Here is a 20,297-nt window from a genome sequence, read left to right as displayed (position 1 = left end):
TTCACTGCATAGGCTCTCACCCTGCGCAGGAACTACACATGTGCTATATGCCCTCCGCACTGCCAATCTCCTCTAGATTGGTTTTTAAAAAATAGAAGGGGATAGCACCCTTGCCATTGGGACTCCCTAAGGGATGATCCTCTTTGGTGTCACTCCTTCAGTGGCAACCCCGCCGGCTGTAGACCTGCTGCCCAAGGACAGCCAGGCTTTTATGTCCCTTGACCCAGCTGGGAGCTGATGCAAGAGGCTGCAAGATTAACTGCAGCCTCTCTCTGGAGCCAGGGTCAGGCAGGGGGTCCCAGTCCTTGCAGCACTTACCAGGGACTTCAGCTGTCTCAAGAGACAGCAGCAGCAAGCACCCAGATGCTCAGATACTCATTCCCAAAGCAGGTCTTCTCCAGTCCCCCAGTGCTGCAGCTGTTCCCTCAACAGCTTTGGACCCCACATAAGATTGATTAGCCAAGTTCTCATCTAACCTCATGTTGAAGAGCTACACAGCTTTTTTTCAACCCAACTGTGACTTTCAGTAAACTTACATTCTGTTAAACTTTATGTTGTGCTGTGCACCTTCAGGCCATGTAAAGTTTTCTGGCTCCTGGGAGAGGACTGAGATGGCTGATGTCTCCTGAAAGTGAGCTGAGGGGTGCTACCCATCCAGCCAAGTCACTCCTACCCCATGATCCTCAGCTCCCTCTACTCAAAGCTCTTCCTACATGTTCTATCCCAGCACTCTTTATTAGCCTGCGATAACGTCAGAGTCAGCATACCTGGTGCAGGTGATAAATAGGAGATTGCTGCTATGCTCCTGATCTGCTTAGAAAGCTTATTGGAAGCATTTGCCTAGCCACTGTTTAAAACAGACTGCTGGACTAGATGAAGACAGGTGGCTTGACCAAGATCCCAAACCAAATACAAGGAGAGAAGGGTAAGGTCTGGGCTCTAAACATCAGATTTGTTTGCCTTCACATTGGCTGCTGCAAGATTCATTTTATAGAAGGCAAACTGATCAGTCAGACAACTAAAGAGACAAACGATTAGCCCAAGGTCCCGCCCTCCATTTTTTAAAACTGAGATGTTTTTGCTCTTAAGAGAATTACTGGAAACAAAAAACAGCATCCAAAAAAATACTAAGAAAGGAGGGGGAAAACCAAAATGCTGAGAAAAATTTATTACTTAGGAAAGTCCAACGCATTCGGCCTCTAGTATAATGGCAACTTGCCATTAAAAATTAAAGCATTTTTGCCATTAGAGATCTCTACAGATTATTTTATCCCCTGATGAAGGCCCAATATACTAGAGGCTGAAATGAATTGGTTTTCCCAAGTAATAAATTTTTCTCAGCATTTTGGGATTTTTTCTCCTTTCTTAGTGGTCCTTAAGAGAATTAATCTAAACAAAACGTAAATTTCAAGAAATATTACACCAAGGTAGAAAAATCTCTGCAGGAAACAGGCGCACCAAGCCAAAGCAGGACTGAACCCTATCCATCAGCTGACATCATTCATGATGTTAGATGATTGATAGGTGGGCATGCTTTAGAGAAAAGACCTCACAGGCCAAGATTGGCCCACAGACTGGAGATTTCCCATCCCTGATTTATAGCCTTCTTTAGCTTTGCTTTGAGGAAGCTGTGAGTACAAAGCAGAAACCTCACTTTGGAAAAAACTGAAGTTTTGTATTTCTCCCCATTGACTATCATGGCAAAATCAACAAACCACTATAACTCTTATTTTTTGGCAGAATTAGGTGAAATTTGCAGGTATAGGAGTCCATTCTGAGTGAGTGAAGACTGCCAACCAGACATATAGCTATAGGGTTTTATGTGTATACTAATGTATTAGTTGTGTACACTACACCACCATGTGTGTGACACAGAGACCTTTAAAAAACACAGAACTTAAGGAATCAAATACAACTGGGGTCAGAACAGGCACAACCAACAGCAACATTAAATAATTTAAAAATTAGGATGTAAGGAACTCATTTTGATAGGAAGGATTTTGGAAAAAGATTGATCTGGATTGGAATAAAGAAAGGTTTAGGTCACATAAGCAAATAAACCAATAGTCCACTACCAACATTTTCAATATTCCTGCTCCTGAAAGAGTAAACTAGCAAAGACAAATAGGAAAAAAAATGCATTGTTCTGATGTATCCCTACCAAAAACATTGGTTTTGGAGAGAGTCCTGTTAAAGTAATGCTGTAGTTGGCAGCTACAGCTGTCAAGTCGAAAACTATACCCCCTCCTCTTCTTTCTCTGTCCTCGCTGCATGACATTTTCCTTTTATAGAAAACTTAGGGGTGGGGAACATATCCCCTTTTAACAGACTATTCCCTTGACTCTCTGTGTGTCTCAAAATCTCCAAAGCAGGCCTAAACTTTTGGGAGGAACCTGCTTTACTTTGGACTAGGTTCAAATTTCTGTGAAGGGGCCCACTTTGGTTCAAGATTCAGGTTTTGTCCATAAGTGCATCCGCAGTAGAAGACTGCCATAAAAGTGATGCTGGGTGGGCAAGAACGACTCACTTGTGTGAGTCTACAGCCTACAGATCTCTGGAGTATTATCAGGATTGCTTGGTTTAGACAAAGCACCAGGGATATGCAATGCATTAGGCATGCATCCTGTACTGCCCAACATCACATATAAGCATGTTGTGACGCTACCTTATACAGAGTAAGTCCATTAGTCTGTCTAACCCATTGTGGTTTACACTGACTGCCAGAGCTCTCAAGGGTTACAGCTGGAGGTCTTTTTAAACTATGCTGTCCAGTTGTGTAATGGTTCATTTTGAAGTGCAGTAATTGATCATGACAGCTCCATAACCTCCCCCAAGATTCCAAATATATAGGCATCTGGTGTTGATCCATTATTATATAGATACAGACACACACACATACACAAACAGTTGCAGCTGTACATAGGACGATACCAAGTTTATTAGGTTGTGCATGACTGCAGTTCTATGCATAGTTTCTTGGGGGTCAGCTCTAGTGAACTCAGTGACTACATGGGTTCATCTTGTAAAACATTGAGCTTTAGCAAAAGCTCATCAGCCAGCTGCAATTGAACCTTTAGCCTTTAATTAGCAGTGCAGACAATCTTGCAAAGAGTGGTTACCATTTAAATAGTTAGCCTGAAGTCAGAATGTCATCAAAGAAAGAGAAGGAAGTATCCAGTCTCTGCTTGATTACAGGCATACCCTGCTTAAAGTCGCTTCACTTAAAGTCGCCTCACTATAAAGTACATGCTTCAAACTCCACCATACCCCACTTTAACGTACGCGCTTCGCAATAGACACTTAATGGCATGGCGCCGCTGCCATCTAGTGGCGATTGCAGTGCAGTACATGCATAGATAATTGCTTCACTTTAAGTACATTTTCACTTTACATACACGCTCTGGTCCCATTGCGTATGTTAAAGCGGGGTATGCCTGTATCTTTTTCATTCTGATTACCTCTGCAAATATGTTGCAAACATGCTTGACATCCTAATTACTGTCTTAATTCACTTGCCAGAGCAAGGAGGATCTATCAGTTATCCTGGCACTCTGGCAGGTTATGTCATTACTCCTGCTCTGAAAAAAGAATGTCCCAGAGCTGTGCTATTCCCCCTCCACAATGTTACTGGTGCGATTTCAGATTCTTTAACTAGTGATGCCACAGATTAAATCTGTAACTTTATCTATGCAAAGCATGTGCTTGAGCACTAAGCTATAAACTTTCTTATTTTAACTAGGCCCTTGTTTGCAATTCCTCTGGATAACCTTCGGCGAGCCCTTGCACTCTTTGCTTCTCATTTGTAATGAAGGGGGTGATAAGAGGCATTAAAAATGTAGTATTTTTATAGATCCTCTTCCCAAGCAGTAAATTGGTTTATCCCATAAGAAATGCAGCATGATGGAATATGCCATACCTTGTGATTGGACTTTGTATTAAAGGGGTATGAAACTTCAAAGGCTCCTGGGAGGTCTATGTATGTAAGAATAAATACGGTTGTTATAAAAAATATGTTAGATGAGGAACCATTGCACAGTTGAAACCTTGTGGGTCACACCTACATATACTTAGTTGAGAGTAAATCCCACTGGATTCAGTGGAGATTATTTCAGAGTAAAATGTTTAGATGTGGGTTACATTGTCTGTTTTATAGGTTGATATTTGTACAGTATATGGAAAATGTCTCTTTAAAACATTAGTGTTGGATTCTCTCTCTAATCCACATCCCCAGGACATGGGAACAGTTGATCTTGCTGCATTGGCACACGCTTGAAGGTTAGATGGAACATATGAAAACAGGGAGAAGGTCTGCTAGTTTTGACTCTTCAGTATAAGATGGTAATATAAATCAGGTCAAAAGAATGAGTCACAGGACCACATTTCTTACTTCATTTTTTCCCCACTCAGTCAAGCAGATAAGCTATTATGGATTAAGCTTTCCTAGCATGTAAACACAGTTGTTCTCAATAGAGGTGAACTGGCTGTTTGGTCAGTTGATTATTCAACTGGCTGTGTAATTTGGCCGTTAGACAGACGGCAAAAGCAGCTGGTCTTCTACTGTATTCCCCTATTGTCTTCTCAGCTGCCATTTTCAGTTCTAGAAGATTGTATTGACTTTTTCCTCCTCCTCCTTCCTTGAGGGGGAAAAAATGATTGTTTGTAAAATTAGGCTTTTAAAAACATGTAGGAAAGCAAATTGAAAACATATGTTCAAATAGCCTCTCCCAGGACCAGTTTACCTTTAACTATTCAGATGGTTCAGATTTTATGTCACTAACAAAAACCACACTTCAAATGCAGGGGGGAGATAATGGAAGAATAATGATATTGTATGCCCCACAGATTCGTTTTGGGTCTCCAGGGTTGTGTTCAGAAATATATATCATTGGCTCTGGTTTAAGATTGTGAGGTTCTGGATACAATCATCTCTTTGTCACGGACTTGCTTTTACCCATGTACCTTCTACATGTTTGTAGAAACTGCATGCTGCAATAATAGTCTATTTGTTTCATTTCAATCTAACTCCAGTTGTCTCCTTCACTCTAAAATCATATTGTGGAAACTTTTTTCTGGAAGAAATGGGTAATTAGGTTAGAGGTTATACTTATTTTTGCAATATGTTGGGCCAAATCAGCTAAGAAGGAAAATGGCATAACTGCATAAAAAATGTTTACATCACTGCTTATTCTATCGACAACTCAACAAAGTTGAGTGTGGGTTGTCTCAAATTAAATCTCACACACACAAAGTAAAGGAAGAATCCAAGGATAAAGACGAAGAAGGAGAATCAATCTCAAAGAAGCTAAAGGGCAATGCACTTTGTATTAATGCCCACCGCATTTCAGCCTAAACAGGCCTCCCTCAGGGGCTTTTATGTTTCCTTATAAACAGTTCAAAAACATCAGTTTTGAAATCACTGAAATTGTAAGGAAACATAAAAGCCACCGAGGAAGGTCTGTTTAGGCTGAAATGTGGTGGGCATTAATAAAAAGTGCATTACTTCTCCAGCGTCTTTGAGATTCAGTCTCCTTTTTCATCTTCTCAAATTAAATCAGCCTACAAACAAGTGAGTGCACATGTGTTAACTTTATCTGAGTAAATTGCAAAAGCTTCTGATGAAATGAGACTGTCATTGCTATTGCAGAAAAATAAAAGACTGGGATCCAAAGAAATGCTCAGGCAAGGGACTTGTGTGACTTCAGGGGAAGTTTTGACTGGGAACAGTTGACCCCTATACCATATCAGACTTCAGAAGTTCCCCTCCCTTTCAAAAGCCACTTCCATGGAGGTGGGATTAATCTTCAAGAATAAGTCCATCTCCCTCCCCCCCCCATAGGCTCCTTGTTCTGATTTCAGAGTTTGTTGAATCTGGGCCACAACCTTTGAAAGTAACCTCTTCTGTTCTAGTTGATGGCTCAAGCAGGAGAAAACTGTGCTTAAATCGGAGCTGTCCCAGCGCATGTCAGAACAGGTTACAGACAATGAGATTTCATCAGTATTGCAGCCAGATATCGCAGTACAAATGTCCAGGGTCAGAATATTAGTGCATTAATGCCATGAAAGAAAAATGCTCAGCCACTGTTGAGAGAGAGGCCAAGCCCTGCCGAATACATCCTTTCCCATTCCTGTCTGTGTAGGTGGAAGCCTCACAGGTTCCCAAGCAACCCTTTGACCTCCAGTCAGAAGGATTAGGTAGCAGATGGTGTGAAAGGCTCCTGTCAGAGACCTTGGAGAGCTGCTGCCAGTCAGAATGAACTATATGAACCAATAGTCTGGCCTGGTATAAGGCAGCATCGCATTTTCCACTGTAATGCCAAAAGATTTCTCTCTCACATCACATAAAGGGAAGCGGAAGCCATGTGTACATGGGAGCTGTGGGGCATTTATTTCTTAACTACATCAAAAAGAAAACACTGAGGCATTTTCTAACATGGAACAGCCGTTGATGGATAAGCATATGGATATTCTTTTGGTGTCATTCCTGGGATTCAGCCTTGTAGGTGCTGAGTAATCATGAAGCTAGGGCAGGGTGGCCTACAAATCAGTCAATGAAATCAAAATACTTCCTCCCTGTAGCAGATAGTGGGGTGGCAGTGCTCACCTGACCTCGGGTTGCCCGCTGCATACTGGGATGGGGAGAGGCAAGGTTGGCGTGGTGCAAATACAGTGGCAGAGCCAATCTGGTGCTCCCACTGGTGTGTTTGCACTGTTCAAACATCACTATTGCCTCACCTTTCCCTCCTGATGCAGTATGCAGGTCAGCGGAGGTCAGGTGAGCGGTGGCGCCCCACCCCACTGTCTACTTTGACTTCTGCCTCTCGGAACAAATATGTTACAGAGATGTACAGACTTCAGTGTATTGCATTGATCAGAGGTGTCTATTCTCTGTTTATAAATATTTTATTTACAAAGATGGACATTTGCTTTGTTTAAAGTGGAACTTGAGAAAGTTAGATCTCTAAATAGTTGTATCTCTGAATTCATTGTGACATTGGTCTGGGAGTTGCAGTCACTTATGAATAACATACATCCCATCAATAGCGTATAATACCTCTGCTGAGGCAGCTGTGCTGCACTGGCAGCCAGTATGCTACCAGAGGCAGGTCAAGGTTTTGCTCTTATCATTTAAGCCTTAAAAATCTTAAGTGACTGCTTCACCCTGTAAATTCCTGCCCAGCAACTGCTCTCCTAAGATGTGCCATTGCTGAGAGTACTGCATGCTCCAGAGGCGTGCTCAGTCTGTCCTGGAAACCAGGCTTTTAGGGTTGCAGCTTCAGCCCTCTGGAATTAGTTACCAGACAAAATTAGACAGGCATTTCATGCCTTGGTATTTAGGTTCCTGTCTGAAACATTTTTATTTAAGGAGGCTTTCCCTGGAGCATCATATTATGGAATATTCATTGTACATATGAAGTAATGGTTTTATTTTTAGTATCTACATTTCTTGTATTTTTATCTCATTTTTATCTTAGTGTATACCACTTTGATAGCTGTGGCTGTGAAGCAGTTCATGCATCTATAAAATAAATAAAAATACTGTTTTTTTTATAGTTTCTGATACATTTTCTCTTGTCTACTTTTCAGGTGAAAATTATTACTCAGAATGAGAATGTTAAGCTGCAAGCTGCCGTTACCAGTAACTTGAAGAGTGCTGTCACAGCAGCTTTTCTTATGTTGCCTGAAAGTTTCTCCGAAGAGGATCTTTATATGCAGATTGCTGGGCTCTCTTATTCTGGTATGACTTTCAGTGGATTTTTGTTGTTGCTGGGGGTAGAAAAGGACTGTAAACTAGGTGAACAATGTGTCATTGACTCCAGCTATAACTTGCTCATGCATCCTATTCAGTGCTTGCTATCTTGCTTCCCAACAGTTCCCATAACAGCATCAGTTGAACAGCTACCAACAGTTACATATTGTCTCCAGAAAAAAACAACAGAATTTCATTTGGCATTGCACCAAGCTTGCCACTGCCCCAAATACTGCTTTCTTCCATGTGAAGCTACCTGTATTTTAAGATCTTCCTCAATGTCTTTATGCTGACTGGGCCTGATGGGAGCTGTATTTCAAACCAGGGCACTTGGTAGGTGAAGGCTGGTTTATGATGACCTGGGTCGTGGCGATGATATTTGGCTGTGGGTCTCTCCTTTGAGGGAGGCTCATTCCACTCCCTCACTACTAGTTTTTAGACAGCAGGCCACTGTGATTCTTTCAGAAAACTCAGAAAGCGTTTTGTGTTCTTTTGTTTGGGAAGCTTGTTGGCTTTGGTCACTGTTGTTTAATATGATGTACTATATTGATCTGTATTGTTTTTAATTTTAAAATTATATTGTAAGCGGCCTAGTAGATCCCTGGGCCAAAAGGCAAGGTAAAAATGTTCTCGCAAATAAATAGAATATGGTGCAGCACATCCTTGCTGTATAACAAGCCTGCTAGACAAAAATCAGATATCAGCCCTCTTCAACAACATTTCAGTAAAACTGGAAGCTTAAAATAAAATGTGTACAGATCAACAATTTAATCGGGGGTAGCCAAAGTTGCACCCTCCAGATGTTGTTGGACTACAGTTTTCATCATCCCTCACTCTTAGTCATGCTACTTGGAGGGATGATGGAACTGATGGTTATACCCCCAATTTAAACAGACCAAAACTTGACAAAGGAGAGCAGCTACATACATTGTATAGTGCAACTTATGCTTTATTTCTTGGGTTTCTCTGGGTTTCAACATAATATAGTTGAACTGACAGGCTTTGGTTTGATGTAAAACATTTTAATCTTGGAGGCAGAAGCCCAGGCTTTATGGTGGAGGCTTGACTAAGTGGTCTTGGAATTGCAAAGAAGCCTTGTCGGCACAGCATGGCTCAGAGCTGAGTGAGTATATTATGCTTGTACGTGGTGAGGGAAATCCTGTGACAAACTATCTCTGACCTTCCCTGGGGTAGCTTTCTGTCAGACTAGGCTGAGTAATGGCCCAGGTGCTTGGTTTCAGGAAACTTTAAGGCACATTCTACAGAACAGCACAAATGTTGTAACATGTAACTGTTATGCTTTGTGTTGGTGTATCTGACTTAGAGACTACACATTGAAAATGTTGTTTATATCCCTAGATGATGAGAAAATGGCTTCTCCCTTCGTTATAGGCTGCCTCAGCACTTTTTTTTTTCAAGTTAGCAAAGGCTTCCCTGCTGTGGAAGGCTTAATGCACTCAATATTCTGACTGGTGTAATTGTGTTCTTTCCCTGACATTGCTCCCTGCAGTGTTTACTGGACTCAATTTCAGTTTCTTAGCAAAACAAAAATTATGATGCTCTTTACACTCAAGACTGAGTTTCCATTTTTCCTATTTTGCTGAGCATAGGGCATACTGGCAAAAAGAAATTGCTTTGCTTTCTTAAAAAAACAACAACCTTGGCATTGGTATTGGATAGAGCTAGAGAGAAGGCAAAACAAAGCAAGCAATGTGGGGTGGGGGGAGAAAGCATGTTTTACCCATGGAGTAGCAAGGAATGAACAATGAACAATTGCTTGGTCTCAAAAGTATAAAATAATTCTAAAGGACCTCATAATGTAATCACTGCTGCCTGTTCTTTGTAAAGGTCTTTCTACTAGTTTTTGTTTTATTTTAAAAAACAGACATTGGTTAAGATTTGGACCCCACTTAAAATGTTTAGTGGGGTGCTAAATTAGTCTAAAACAAATGAGTGCCTTTGAGTTTGTATTACCGTATTGTCTTGCTGCACATGTTGCAAGTGTCATTTCTTAACACTTCCACCTCTGTTCTTTGCATAACGGAGAGAGAGAGAGGAGCTTTTTTCAAACAGGAATGAAAAGGAAAAGCTTAGTGGAGCTTTAAGAGGGCCACTGCACATATTTACCTGGCCAATGAGCCTCATTCCGAAGCAGAGGAGTGCATGTGCAGTTGCACAGTCCCTTTTTGAGAGAGAACTGTGAGTGTGGAATTGCACCAGCTGAACTTCTGAGCACACGGCCCTTCCAATGGAGCCCCAGATTATTCTTCAAGTTTTGCCCATAGTGGTGTGTATGTCAACCCCTTGTTACAGAGCAGGGGGCATCAGTGTGTGAGTCTGTAAGGTCCTGTGTTTAATAACACACATAGGGGGCGGAAGGCACTTGTCATTCAGTGTGACAAGAAGAGTAATCAGTTCTGAAAAACCACAAAGAAAGGCTGGTCCCCTGAAGGTGGGACAGACGCAAACAAGTGCTACTAATCTCACTTTTTGCACTTACCTCATTTTTATTCTATTCTTCCTCCAATGAGTGACATATGGTTGCTTCCCCCTTTTTCCTTACAACACGCCTCTAGTGTTATGCTAATGAGAGCCTCAAAGTCACCCTCTGAAGTTGGGTTCTCCCTGATCCAAGCTGGACTTTCTGTCCATTACATCATACCAATCAAGTGTGTTCCTCACTATGATCCACAAGTTGCATTGCTGTCTTAATGATAGATGCATTGTGTTAAGTTTTGTTTTGGTGTTATTTCTTTCTTTAATTGATTTTGTGCTGATTGCATGACGACATACCTGCTTACATTTGAATATTTTGATAGCACTTGATGTATATTTTAAAGTGATTCAATCTGCAAAGATAAAATGGTTCTCCTTTCTGAAGTTTGTCGAAATGGGAAGATGTTTTCGATCCCTTTTGCTTAGGGTCTTTGCTATTGTCTTGCAAGGTTATAAGGGATGAACCGGGGTCAGACATGCTGCACATGTGTGTTTAAATTGTTTTAAATTTTTTAAATTGTTTTTAAAATATGTGTTTTAAATTTGTATATTTGTTTTTAATGTTTTTAGTTACAGTAAACCGCCCAGAGAGCTTCGGCTATGGAGCGGTATACAAATACAATAAATAAATAAATAAATAATAATCCATGTTTCTTCCAGGCTATACATATTTGTGGGTAACAAATAATGTAAGAACCAGCCACTTAAAGATGATTTAAAAAAACTGACACAATACTGCCTGGTCTCTTCCCCATGGTTAGACGAGTGGGAATTCTCCATGGGCTCTCACACTCCTTCCCACATGCTTTTCACTTCTGGAGACAAACTTGGGTAATACATGCATGGTAAACTGCCCAGAGAGCTTCGGCTATGGGGCGGTATATAAATGTAATAAATAAATAAATAGCCGCAGCTATCCGCCCCACAGGTTGCAGCCATGGTTAGAAGTCATACTATCCCTGTGCTGATTATGTGCATTTTTGTTGATAGTATGCATGTTGTCCATCTTGGTTTGGTTTAGGTGATTTCAGAATGATAATTGGAGAAGATAAATCGAAGGTTATGAATATAGTGAAGCCAAACATGTTGCATTTTCAGAACCTCTACAGTGATATATTGCAGGATTGCCCCCAAGTGGTGTACAAACACCAGCAGGGCACGCTAGAGGTAAGCTGTTAATTGCTGTAAGCTTTTTAAAAGTTACTAATGATGGAGTGTCTGAGAGTGTGTATTTCCCTCCCCTTTTGCTTGGTTGAACTACATGGATGAGCTCATATTCAACATAAGTAGCAAGTATGTAAAAGGTATAGTACACACCAATTTGACTCCCATTTTTTAATAACTGTGTGATGTGATAAATAGCAGTGAGGCAGACAGTGGCAGTTTTATGTAACTTTGCTGAATTCTAGAACTTCAGATTAAATACAGATCTTGGGTTCTTCTGTGCAAGTATAGAATGTATATCATTAACAGCCTTTCATGTGTTAGGCATAAAATATGTAAGATGTGTACCTGAAATGAAAAGGTAAAGACCTTTTTATTCCGACAGGCCTTTGGAATAGAAGATGTTTAAGGATAGCGTTTAAGAGGTGTGCGGTATTGTTTTACTGCCTTAATTGCACTATTTTTAAACTGTTTTTTGAATCATTTTAAGTGTATGTTTAAATGCATTAATGTTGTATATAGTTTAATTCAATTTTAAATGCAGGGTTTTGTATGTTTTTATGATATGTATTCGGTTTTATTTGTAAGCTGCACTGAGTTCCAGCTTTGGAAAAAGGGCGGGGTAAAAATAAAGATGATGATGATGATGATGATGATGATGATGATGATGATAAAATTGCACTACTAACTAATCTGGTTGCTTGTTGTCGCCTTAGTTTTCCATTTATGCTTGAAGAAGCGCTTTGTCAAAAGATTGTATCCTATGTTGCCAAAAGCAGTTGGTTCAGTAAGCCATATTGCATTGTGATTGTTCAGTTAAGATACCTGCACCTGTGGTGAAGGTGTGGTTGGGCATCTGCACTGTAGATCAGTATAGAACTGCTTGGAGGCTGTTACCTTCAAGAAATAGCAGTTGTAACTAGATGTCTTGGGGGTCAGGTGGTAGCATTGTACTCAAAAGGTGACGCAGATGGAGGGGCTGAAGCTCAGTGGTCGATCCTGTAGAAAGTCCCAGTTCAGCAGGGCTGGAAAATAAACCTGCCTGAAACTCTCACAAGCCACTGCCATTTTTATGTAGGCAATAGTGGGTTAGATGTGGAAATCCTTGCACTGATGGGAATGCGTTAGTTGAATGCTATCCTATATGGTCCTCCACTTTGTTACAGTTGCTTAAAATAAGTTTACATTATATGTCACTTTAAAAGGTGTAGTAAATACAATATAGGGTTTCTACCACTTTGAAGAAAGTTTCATTTCCTCCTACTATTTAAACTGTTTCCCTTTGCCACTCCTCCCCATTTAACATTCATCAACTTAGCACTAAAGAATATACTTGTGGTCTTCAACCAGGTCCATGACCTCTTACTTCCAGAGCCTCTCAGGACTTCAGCTACAGCCTTCATTCTGGTCCAGCAACCACTGTTACCTCCGGTTCTCAACAGTCCCACTGACTCTTGGCTATAGAACTCTCCTGAAAGCTGATTCTTGAGTAGCAACCTTTTCCCTACACACCTTTTCAGTTCTTGCTTTCTCTCAGGCTTCCCAAGTCCCCCAGTGTCCACTGCCTGACTCCAACTTCCACCTCTTCTTTCAGCTGACTAACTGTCACATCAGACTCCTCCCAGCAACTCTGACTGACTTGACCAGAGCCCAGCCTTTTTTATTCTCTCCAGCAGGGTTTCCTCTAGCCAATCATTTCAATTTGGGTGGAATGAGATCCCAAGACAGTTTACAATTTTAAAATATGGCATTAAAATAATTAAAAATCAGACTATCTCAGAAACAAGATGATTTTTTCACGACTACTGTTAACATATATATAGCACTTTTTAAAGCATTCCAGTCCCTTTTCATAAATCATCTTAGGTTTTAGCTGCTTAGTTAGGTGCGTATCATTATCCTGGTATTGGAGACAGAAGCTGATGGCCAAACTAACTTATGTGCAAGTGACACTTAATTAAAATCAGCCTCAGGAGACTGCAAATTTGTTTGGACGAGTGAAGGACGTGATGATTAAACCTTTCCCTGCATGCTATTTTCCCCCTTTTCCACCCTGTTTCTTTTCCTTCACTGGATGAGTAATTTGAGCTGAAAAAAGGCATAAAATGATTACCTCCTGGTGGTGCTTTTCATTTTTAAAAAAAGGCTAGAGAAGGTTGCACATCTGCGTGTGACTCCCCTCTCCATTGAGAGTGAATGTGCAAGTGAGTTTCCTACAGTCTCCTCCTGAGTTCATGGCTAAAGTAGAATAGGAACTGGGTCTTCCCAGTTATTCTGACTGACTATTCAGACTAGCTCTCATTTTGATGTAGAGTTCTCAGTGTAGTAGGGATAAAACTTGTAATGTTTGAATCACTGAATGTTTTGGAAGTTTGAATCAATATTAAAAACTGCTGGATGAATTTGAAATATTTCTGTGTCTGCCTAGGGTACCTGAAAAGTCAACAAAATAGGAGGGGACATAGCTAAGTGGCAGAGCACATGTTTTGCACGCAGGAGATCTCAGGTTACATCTCTGGCTTCTCAAGTTAAAGGGATTAGGTAGTAGGCAATGGGAAAGACCTCTGGAGTGCTGCTACCACTCAGAGTGGGGACTCCTAGGCTAGATAGGTAACTGGTTTTGACCTGGTATTTTGTAGCTTCCTGTGTTCCTATAATAGGAAAATTCACTTGCCTGTTGCTATTTGTGTTTGCATTTGGGGGGGGCAGGGGGAGTCAAGCACTCTATGTTGTAGCTTACTGAGTGTGCCTATCACATATGATACTAGAATCTTGCAGTGTTGCTAAAAAATAAAACAAAACACCAAATCATGTGTGTTCATTCTTCTTTGTCTTTAGATAGATAAGAGTCCAGAAGGCCAATTTGCACAACTAATGGCTCTGCCAAGGACCCTGCAACAACAAATAACTTCTCTTGTGGATCATCCAGGGAAGAACAGGGATGTGGAAGAAATTTTATTGCAAGTCGCCCATGACCCTGACTGTGGATTAGTGGTACACCGTGGTAGGCTTACTGATTATGAACAATAATAGTCCCTTTATAGAAGGTAGTGTTTAAGAATCAATCTTGTGTGCATGTGGTAACTTCGGAATTTTAAACAGTTAACATCTAGTAACTTTTTATTTTTTAAAAAAAGACTCTGCAAGGTGGGAACACTTTATTTACTTAACTAAATTTATGGCCAACTTTTTGACTTCAGTCCTTAAAGTGGCTCACAGCATTTATAAGCATACACAGTGGAAGAGCAGCACATTTAACGAAAATAAAACATTAAACAAAGAGCTCTACTCCAGCAGGACCTAGCATCTTATGATCTTTCTCACAGAACAGTTGATATTAGATGGTCCCGTGGTGAGAGAGGGGAACAGTCCATTTGGAATGGAAGCAGGCCCTTGGTAGTGTTGGCTTTGCACAACAGTTTTATACGGAGAAGGGGTGAGAACCTGTGGTCCTCCAGATGTTGCCAGACTCTCATCTATTCCAGTGGGCACTGGGACATGACCAGATGGGTTGTTCTCCACCAGTTGCTTGAAAAGGTGGCAAAACATCAGAGCTCCAGATTGCTTCTGGGTAGTTCCTCCCCGGGACCTCCCCTGGGCCGTTTTTCTCCCTTGCTTGAAAAATACACTTTTGCTGACACTCTTCTGGCCTTGGATTCCCTTAACTGGTTGAGTGTGTCTGAGTCTGAACTGCAGCTAGAATGTATACAGTAGCTGTCTCTGGTCTGACTATCCCATTTACCTTGGCTGATAAACTATTGATCTTATGTGGGTTTCTTCTGTTCCCTTCAAAGTGCTGGAACTTTCCCCCCCAATTAGCTCATTACTAATTAATTGCCTGTTCCTATTAATTAATTCACTGAGGCTGATTATCTTTTCCAACTGCTAATCAGCTCCGTTCCCAACAATTAATTACCCTGATTGCGAACCTATTAATTTACCAAGTATTAATTACTATCCTGATTTTAAAAGTTCCTGCTTGAATGGTTTTAATACTGTAAATAGTTTAATTCTATTTTAATCTGGACTTTTGTATGTTTTTAATTATATGTGTTCTTTTATCTGGAAGCCGCCGTGAGTTCCAGTTTTGGAAAAAGGGCAGGGTAAAAATAATGATAATCAATAAAATAAATAAATAAATATAGTGTGTGCTTTCTGGTCAGAAATACATTGTATACTTACATCAAGTGGTCTGGAATAAATTGATGAAGAATGACTAAGAATATTAAAAAAGTGGCAGTTGGCATTCCTCCGAAGCCAAGCTGGGGCTCAGAGGGGCTGGAGAGAAAGAAACCATTAAGAGTGTTGAGGAAGGTCACTAGCTGTTACAGTAGCCAGCATCTAATGTTAATATCTCTGTTGGCCCGTGTTCATAACCTGAAAGGACAGCCCTGTAGCAATGGACTAGTAACAAGAGAGTCAAATCAAACAACCCTGTGTGTTCAACAGGCTGTACTGCAAGAAAACCAATATATAAATGCAATGTTGTATGGCTTTTTCTCTGAGGACAGTCCCTCTGCGCCATCTCTGAACACAGCATGGTATAAGAACAACATTTGTCTTTTAACTCTGTATTTATCAAGAAACTAAAGGAAGCCCTATTGGCTGAGATGTCAACAGAACTATTATCTAATACCATATCGTTTACTCAGGACCAACAGGGTCTCTACAATCAAACGCATTCCTTATTGGATAACATGGTAGTTACTGATACAAATGTTAAATCAGCAGAGTGATGCCAATATTGGCCAATCGCTTCCAGTGCCCAGAAATATGATAGCTCAACATCAACGTCCCTCGTACACTCACAGGACCCTGAGGGGGGATGTGAAATCAAAGTGGCAAAATTTCAGACCACTGCACCTATGCATCTATGCACTGCATAGATCAGGAGAGGAGGAATTCCATGGTAACGAGATGGAAGACGCAGAATGGAGTGAGGATTCTGATGTAGAGGGAAAAGTTTTAACACATTTATTTCAGGATTTTTATTTCAAACCAATAACTTGTGAAGACAATGGCAGTACTAGAATTAAAAGGTCCTGCACTGCAGCCTGCCCCAACCACAACCTCTAGGGTGGCAATGATGTTGCCTTACCCGAAGCCAATGGAGAAAGTAGTGAGAATGCCCAACTTTATAAAGAAACTGATAAAGGTGGAGTGGCAGGCACCCTTACAATCCAAGAAGTCACTTTCATATACCATTGATACACCATTTCAGTTCTGGTGTTCAAACATTTCCTATCAAGTGATGGGAAAAATCAATTCCGTGACATGATGAAGTGTACGCTGGATTACACATTGAAGAAAGTGGATGAAAGTGCACTAAGAGCATCCTGTTCTGCCCCAGTGTTCACCAGGGTGACTAAGCTGTGGACAGATGATATCCTAGCATCCTGACTGAATGCTAGACATCCCTCAAGATCTCAAGGGCAATAGCATTTGTGGTGGATGTATCTGTGAATGTAACTCAATTTGCCTCCAGAACTGTGGCAGTGGAGATAGTGGCAAGGCAGATCATATAGCTTTGCCATTGAGAGGTGGACCTCACCTCATGCCTGATGTTATCAATTGATCCATACAATGGGAAGAAGTTGACAGGAGGTGAAGTGCTGAAACACGTATTAGTAGAAATGGAGGGCAAGGAGAAGGCGGTGTTAAATGGGAACCAGAAGAAGGATGAAGCACACCTTTCATAGTTTTCAAGCATACCAAACCTTTTGGGCTTTACATTTTAGAGGCAGGACCCAGGAGTTTCGTTACTTCCGATCCTGTAGACCATAGCGTGTATTTATGAGGTCTATAGCCAAGTACCAGTAATGTAGAGTAAATGCCAGTCACACACAGAAGCACTTCAAGTAAGAAGGACTTTTATTGGCAAGTAGCACCAACAGGTCCTATTAGTAGAGTTCAAACACTCACTAGCACAAGTCACCAACAAAGTTTCCAGCATACCGCTCCGCATCAACACCTTTGTCTCCTTTTACACCCCCACACAGGCTGCTCTCTAGCTCTCGGCTTTATGGGCTAAAGTGTGAAGAGCTAATCTCCCGCAGCTGTGTCTGTAACGTGCCAAGGTTAATCACTCAGCCTTCCCGTTAACTCATTCCTCTCCTGTTTTCCTGGAGGATCTAAAACATTTACTCACTGGTAACATTCCCCCACTTTTGGATTCACAAGGAGATACAGGTTTTGTTACATAATAACTTCTTTTGTTTGTTACATTTTTAACATACATTTTGATCCAGATACATTTCTGTTGCATTGTTACATACAGTAGATCAATCAAGGTACATTTTCATCCATATGATCCATCCGATTTCTCCCCCCGTCTAACATAGCGAACCACAGTTTATAATCCTGCGCAGTCCAATCATCCTCTTCTTCATCGGACTGTACCGGTTCTACGGTTGTCTGGGTATTTACTTTAGCTACCGTAAACCTGTCAGGTGGCTTACCCTGGGTTGCCCTTTGTGATCTTCGGGGCTCAGTTTCTGACTGACTCGGCTCGGTTTCTGTTTCTGTCTGGCTTTCCATTTCCCCTTCTACCTTTACATTAACTGTTTCTTGTTTTATCAACGTTCTGTCATGCTCTGTACTCTGTGCTTGTTCTATACTCTCTTCTTCATTATTGCTATTCTCTGTGTCTGTCTCCGTTTCTGTTTCTGAATCAGACTCAGATTCATTTACGCGTGCGTGCTGCATCTGGTTAGCATCATGACTGTGTGTCAGCGTTCCATTATGAAAAATCACTATGTCATCCTGTGAACTTAAGGGTTCAGTGGTTACATTAATTTCCTTTCTGTATGCACCACCTCTGAGTGGTTTGTTACTTACTTTCCTGCTTAGTACTACTCTATGTGAGCCTGCTACCCACACTCTGTATGCTGCTCTTTCACATCCCAGAATGTTCCCTTTAACCCATTTACATGGTTCACATTCATCTTCACCTCGTGCCTCCTGCACGTGAGCCCAGCATGTTGCGCCGAATTCTTTTATGTGTGCATGTTTTGGCTTTTTACCATACAGCATTTCGTAGGGTGTTTTCATTATAGGGCTTGAATACAGTCGATTTAAAACATAATTCGCATACATAATTGCTTCACCCCAAAACCCGGATGATAGATTACAGCCACGCATCATAGCACGCATCATATCCTGAAGGCTCCGGTTACGGCGTTCTGTCGATCCGTTCTGGTGTGGAGAGCCTGGAGCCGTTAAGGAATGCTTAACGCCCCTTTCTTTAAGGTATCTCTGAAATGATCCTGAAAGGAATTCACCTCCTCTATCAGAATGAAGCTGCGCTACCTTAATATTATGCTTAGCTTCTACCCATTTTACAAATTGCTTTATGTGTCTTTCCGCTTCATTTTTCGATTTCAATAGGTACACAAAACTAAACTTTGTGAAATGATCTATAATCACCAAATAATATTTTGCACCTCCCTTAGATTTATTAAATGGACCAGCTAAATCCATACTGAGTAACTCGAATGCTCTTTTGGATTTCCAATCACATTTAGTGCTAATAGGTGTTGCTATTGCTTTGGTTTCTTTACATACAGTGCACTCAACAAAGGTATTACAGGGTTTAAACTTTATGTCTGCGCTGTGCTTAGGCATTAGTTCCAGCGTAGAGTAACTTGTATGCCCCAGTTTTTTATGAAAATCATGAATGTATCCTTCATGTTTAGGTTTGTTTCTTGTTACATTAACAGACACCTTAGGGATTTGCTCTATTATGTAAAGTGAGTTCTTTAGATATCCCTTTACTAATACTTTCCCTTGTTTCCTTATTTCACACACTCCATTAGAAAATAATACATCATATTGCATTGCATTCAGTTTAGAAACTGACATTAAATTTGATGAAATAGTAGGAGCATATAATACATTTGTGACTAACGTTTTAAGACAGTGTATATATATAACACCCCTCCCAAGTACCTCACGTGTTTTTCCATCCGCTAAGTAAACTTGTTCAGAAGTGGCATTAAGCTCTCTAAACATAGCTTTGTTGTTGCATAAAAACTGAGATGATCCAGAATCGATAGTCCATTCCGCATTTTCGTTCTCTCCTTCTTTGTCTTTTGCTGTTACGACTCCTACAAACATAGTCTCTTTACCTCGCTCGGCTTTTCTTTGTGACTTGCAGTCTTTGCGTAAATGTTTCTCAGAACCGCATCTGAAACATTTCTTTACCGATGTTTCTCTGGTGTCTTCTCTCCTCTGTGCTGTGCCTTTTGTGGAATGTTGCAGACTTTCTGTGCGACGTTCCGCCTCACGCAAAAGTTTATCAGAGACATAACTCATTGTGAGCTCGCATTCGGGCATAGCTTCCAACGTGCAAATGAGAGCATCGTAGGATTTATCCAATGAGGAAAGTAACACAAAAACTTGCTGTAAGTCCGAGTATTCCACATTTCTTTCTTGTAACTGTACAAACAAGCCTCGAATAGTTTGTATGTGTTCACGCATGCTTATTCCCTCTGTTAAGCGCGTTTGGAATAGCTTTCTCGCGAGCAGAACTTTACTTCCAGTTGTGATTTTAATATGAACACTCCGCAGCTTCTCCCAGACCTCTCTTGCAGTTTCTGTTTCTCTTACGTACAGTAGCTGAGAGTCTTGTACACCAAGTATAATAGTAGCTCTTGCCTTCTGGTCTTGGCGTAGCCATTCCTCCGTGGGGTTAGAAGGTGCGTCTGCCTCAATGACGTTCCACAGGTCCTCTCGGATTAGCAGCATCTGCATCTTTATCCGCCAGCTTGTGTAATTCGTGTCATTTAGACGCTCCAATGGCATACCTGAGGTGTAGGACATTGCCATATTGGTTTCTCCAGGTGTTTAGCTTGACCACGGTCGTCCTGCTGGTTTTTCCTTTCTTCCAGCG

At 41.0% G+C, this 20,297-nt stretch overlaps 1 protein-coding gene across 1 annotated transcript in view; it reads left to right on the top strand.

Annotated features, from left to right (window-relative positions):
- TAMM41 (TAM41 mitochondrial translocator assembly and maintenance homolog) overlaps positions 1 to 20,297 on the top strand; it is a 49,732-nt gene that overhangs the window by 11,413 nt on the left and 18,022 nt on the right. The window contains exons 4-6 of the mRNA XM_061618091.1: positions 7,585 to 7,735; positions 11,265 to 11,410; positions 14,246 to 14,411. Coding sequence (XP_061474075.1) covers positions 7,585 to 7,735; positions 11,265 to 11,410; positions 14,246 to 14,411 — 463 coding nt within the window. The remainder of the gene's footprint in view (positions 1 to 7,584; positions 7,736 to 11,264; positions 11,411 to 14,245; positions 14,412 to 20,297) is intronic.

Source organism: Rhineura floridana, chromosome 3 (genome assembly GCF_030035675.1).
Source record: "Rhineura floridana isolate rRhiFlo1 chromosome 3, rRhiFlo1.hap2, whole genome shotgun sequence".
Taxonomy (NCBI): domain Eukaryota; kingdom Metazoa; phylum Chordata; class Lepidosauria; order Squamata; family Rhineuridae; genus Rhineura; species Rhineura floridana.
The sequence above is the reverse complement of the archived record's forward strand: the minus strand, read 5'-3'. Positions and strand labels throughout refer to the sequence as shown.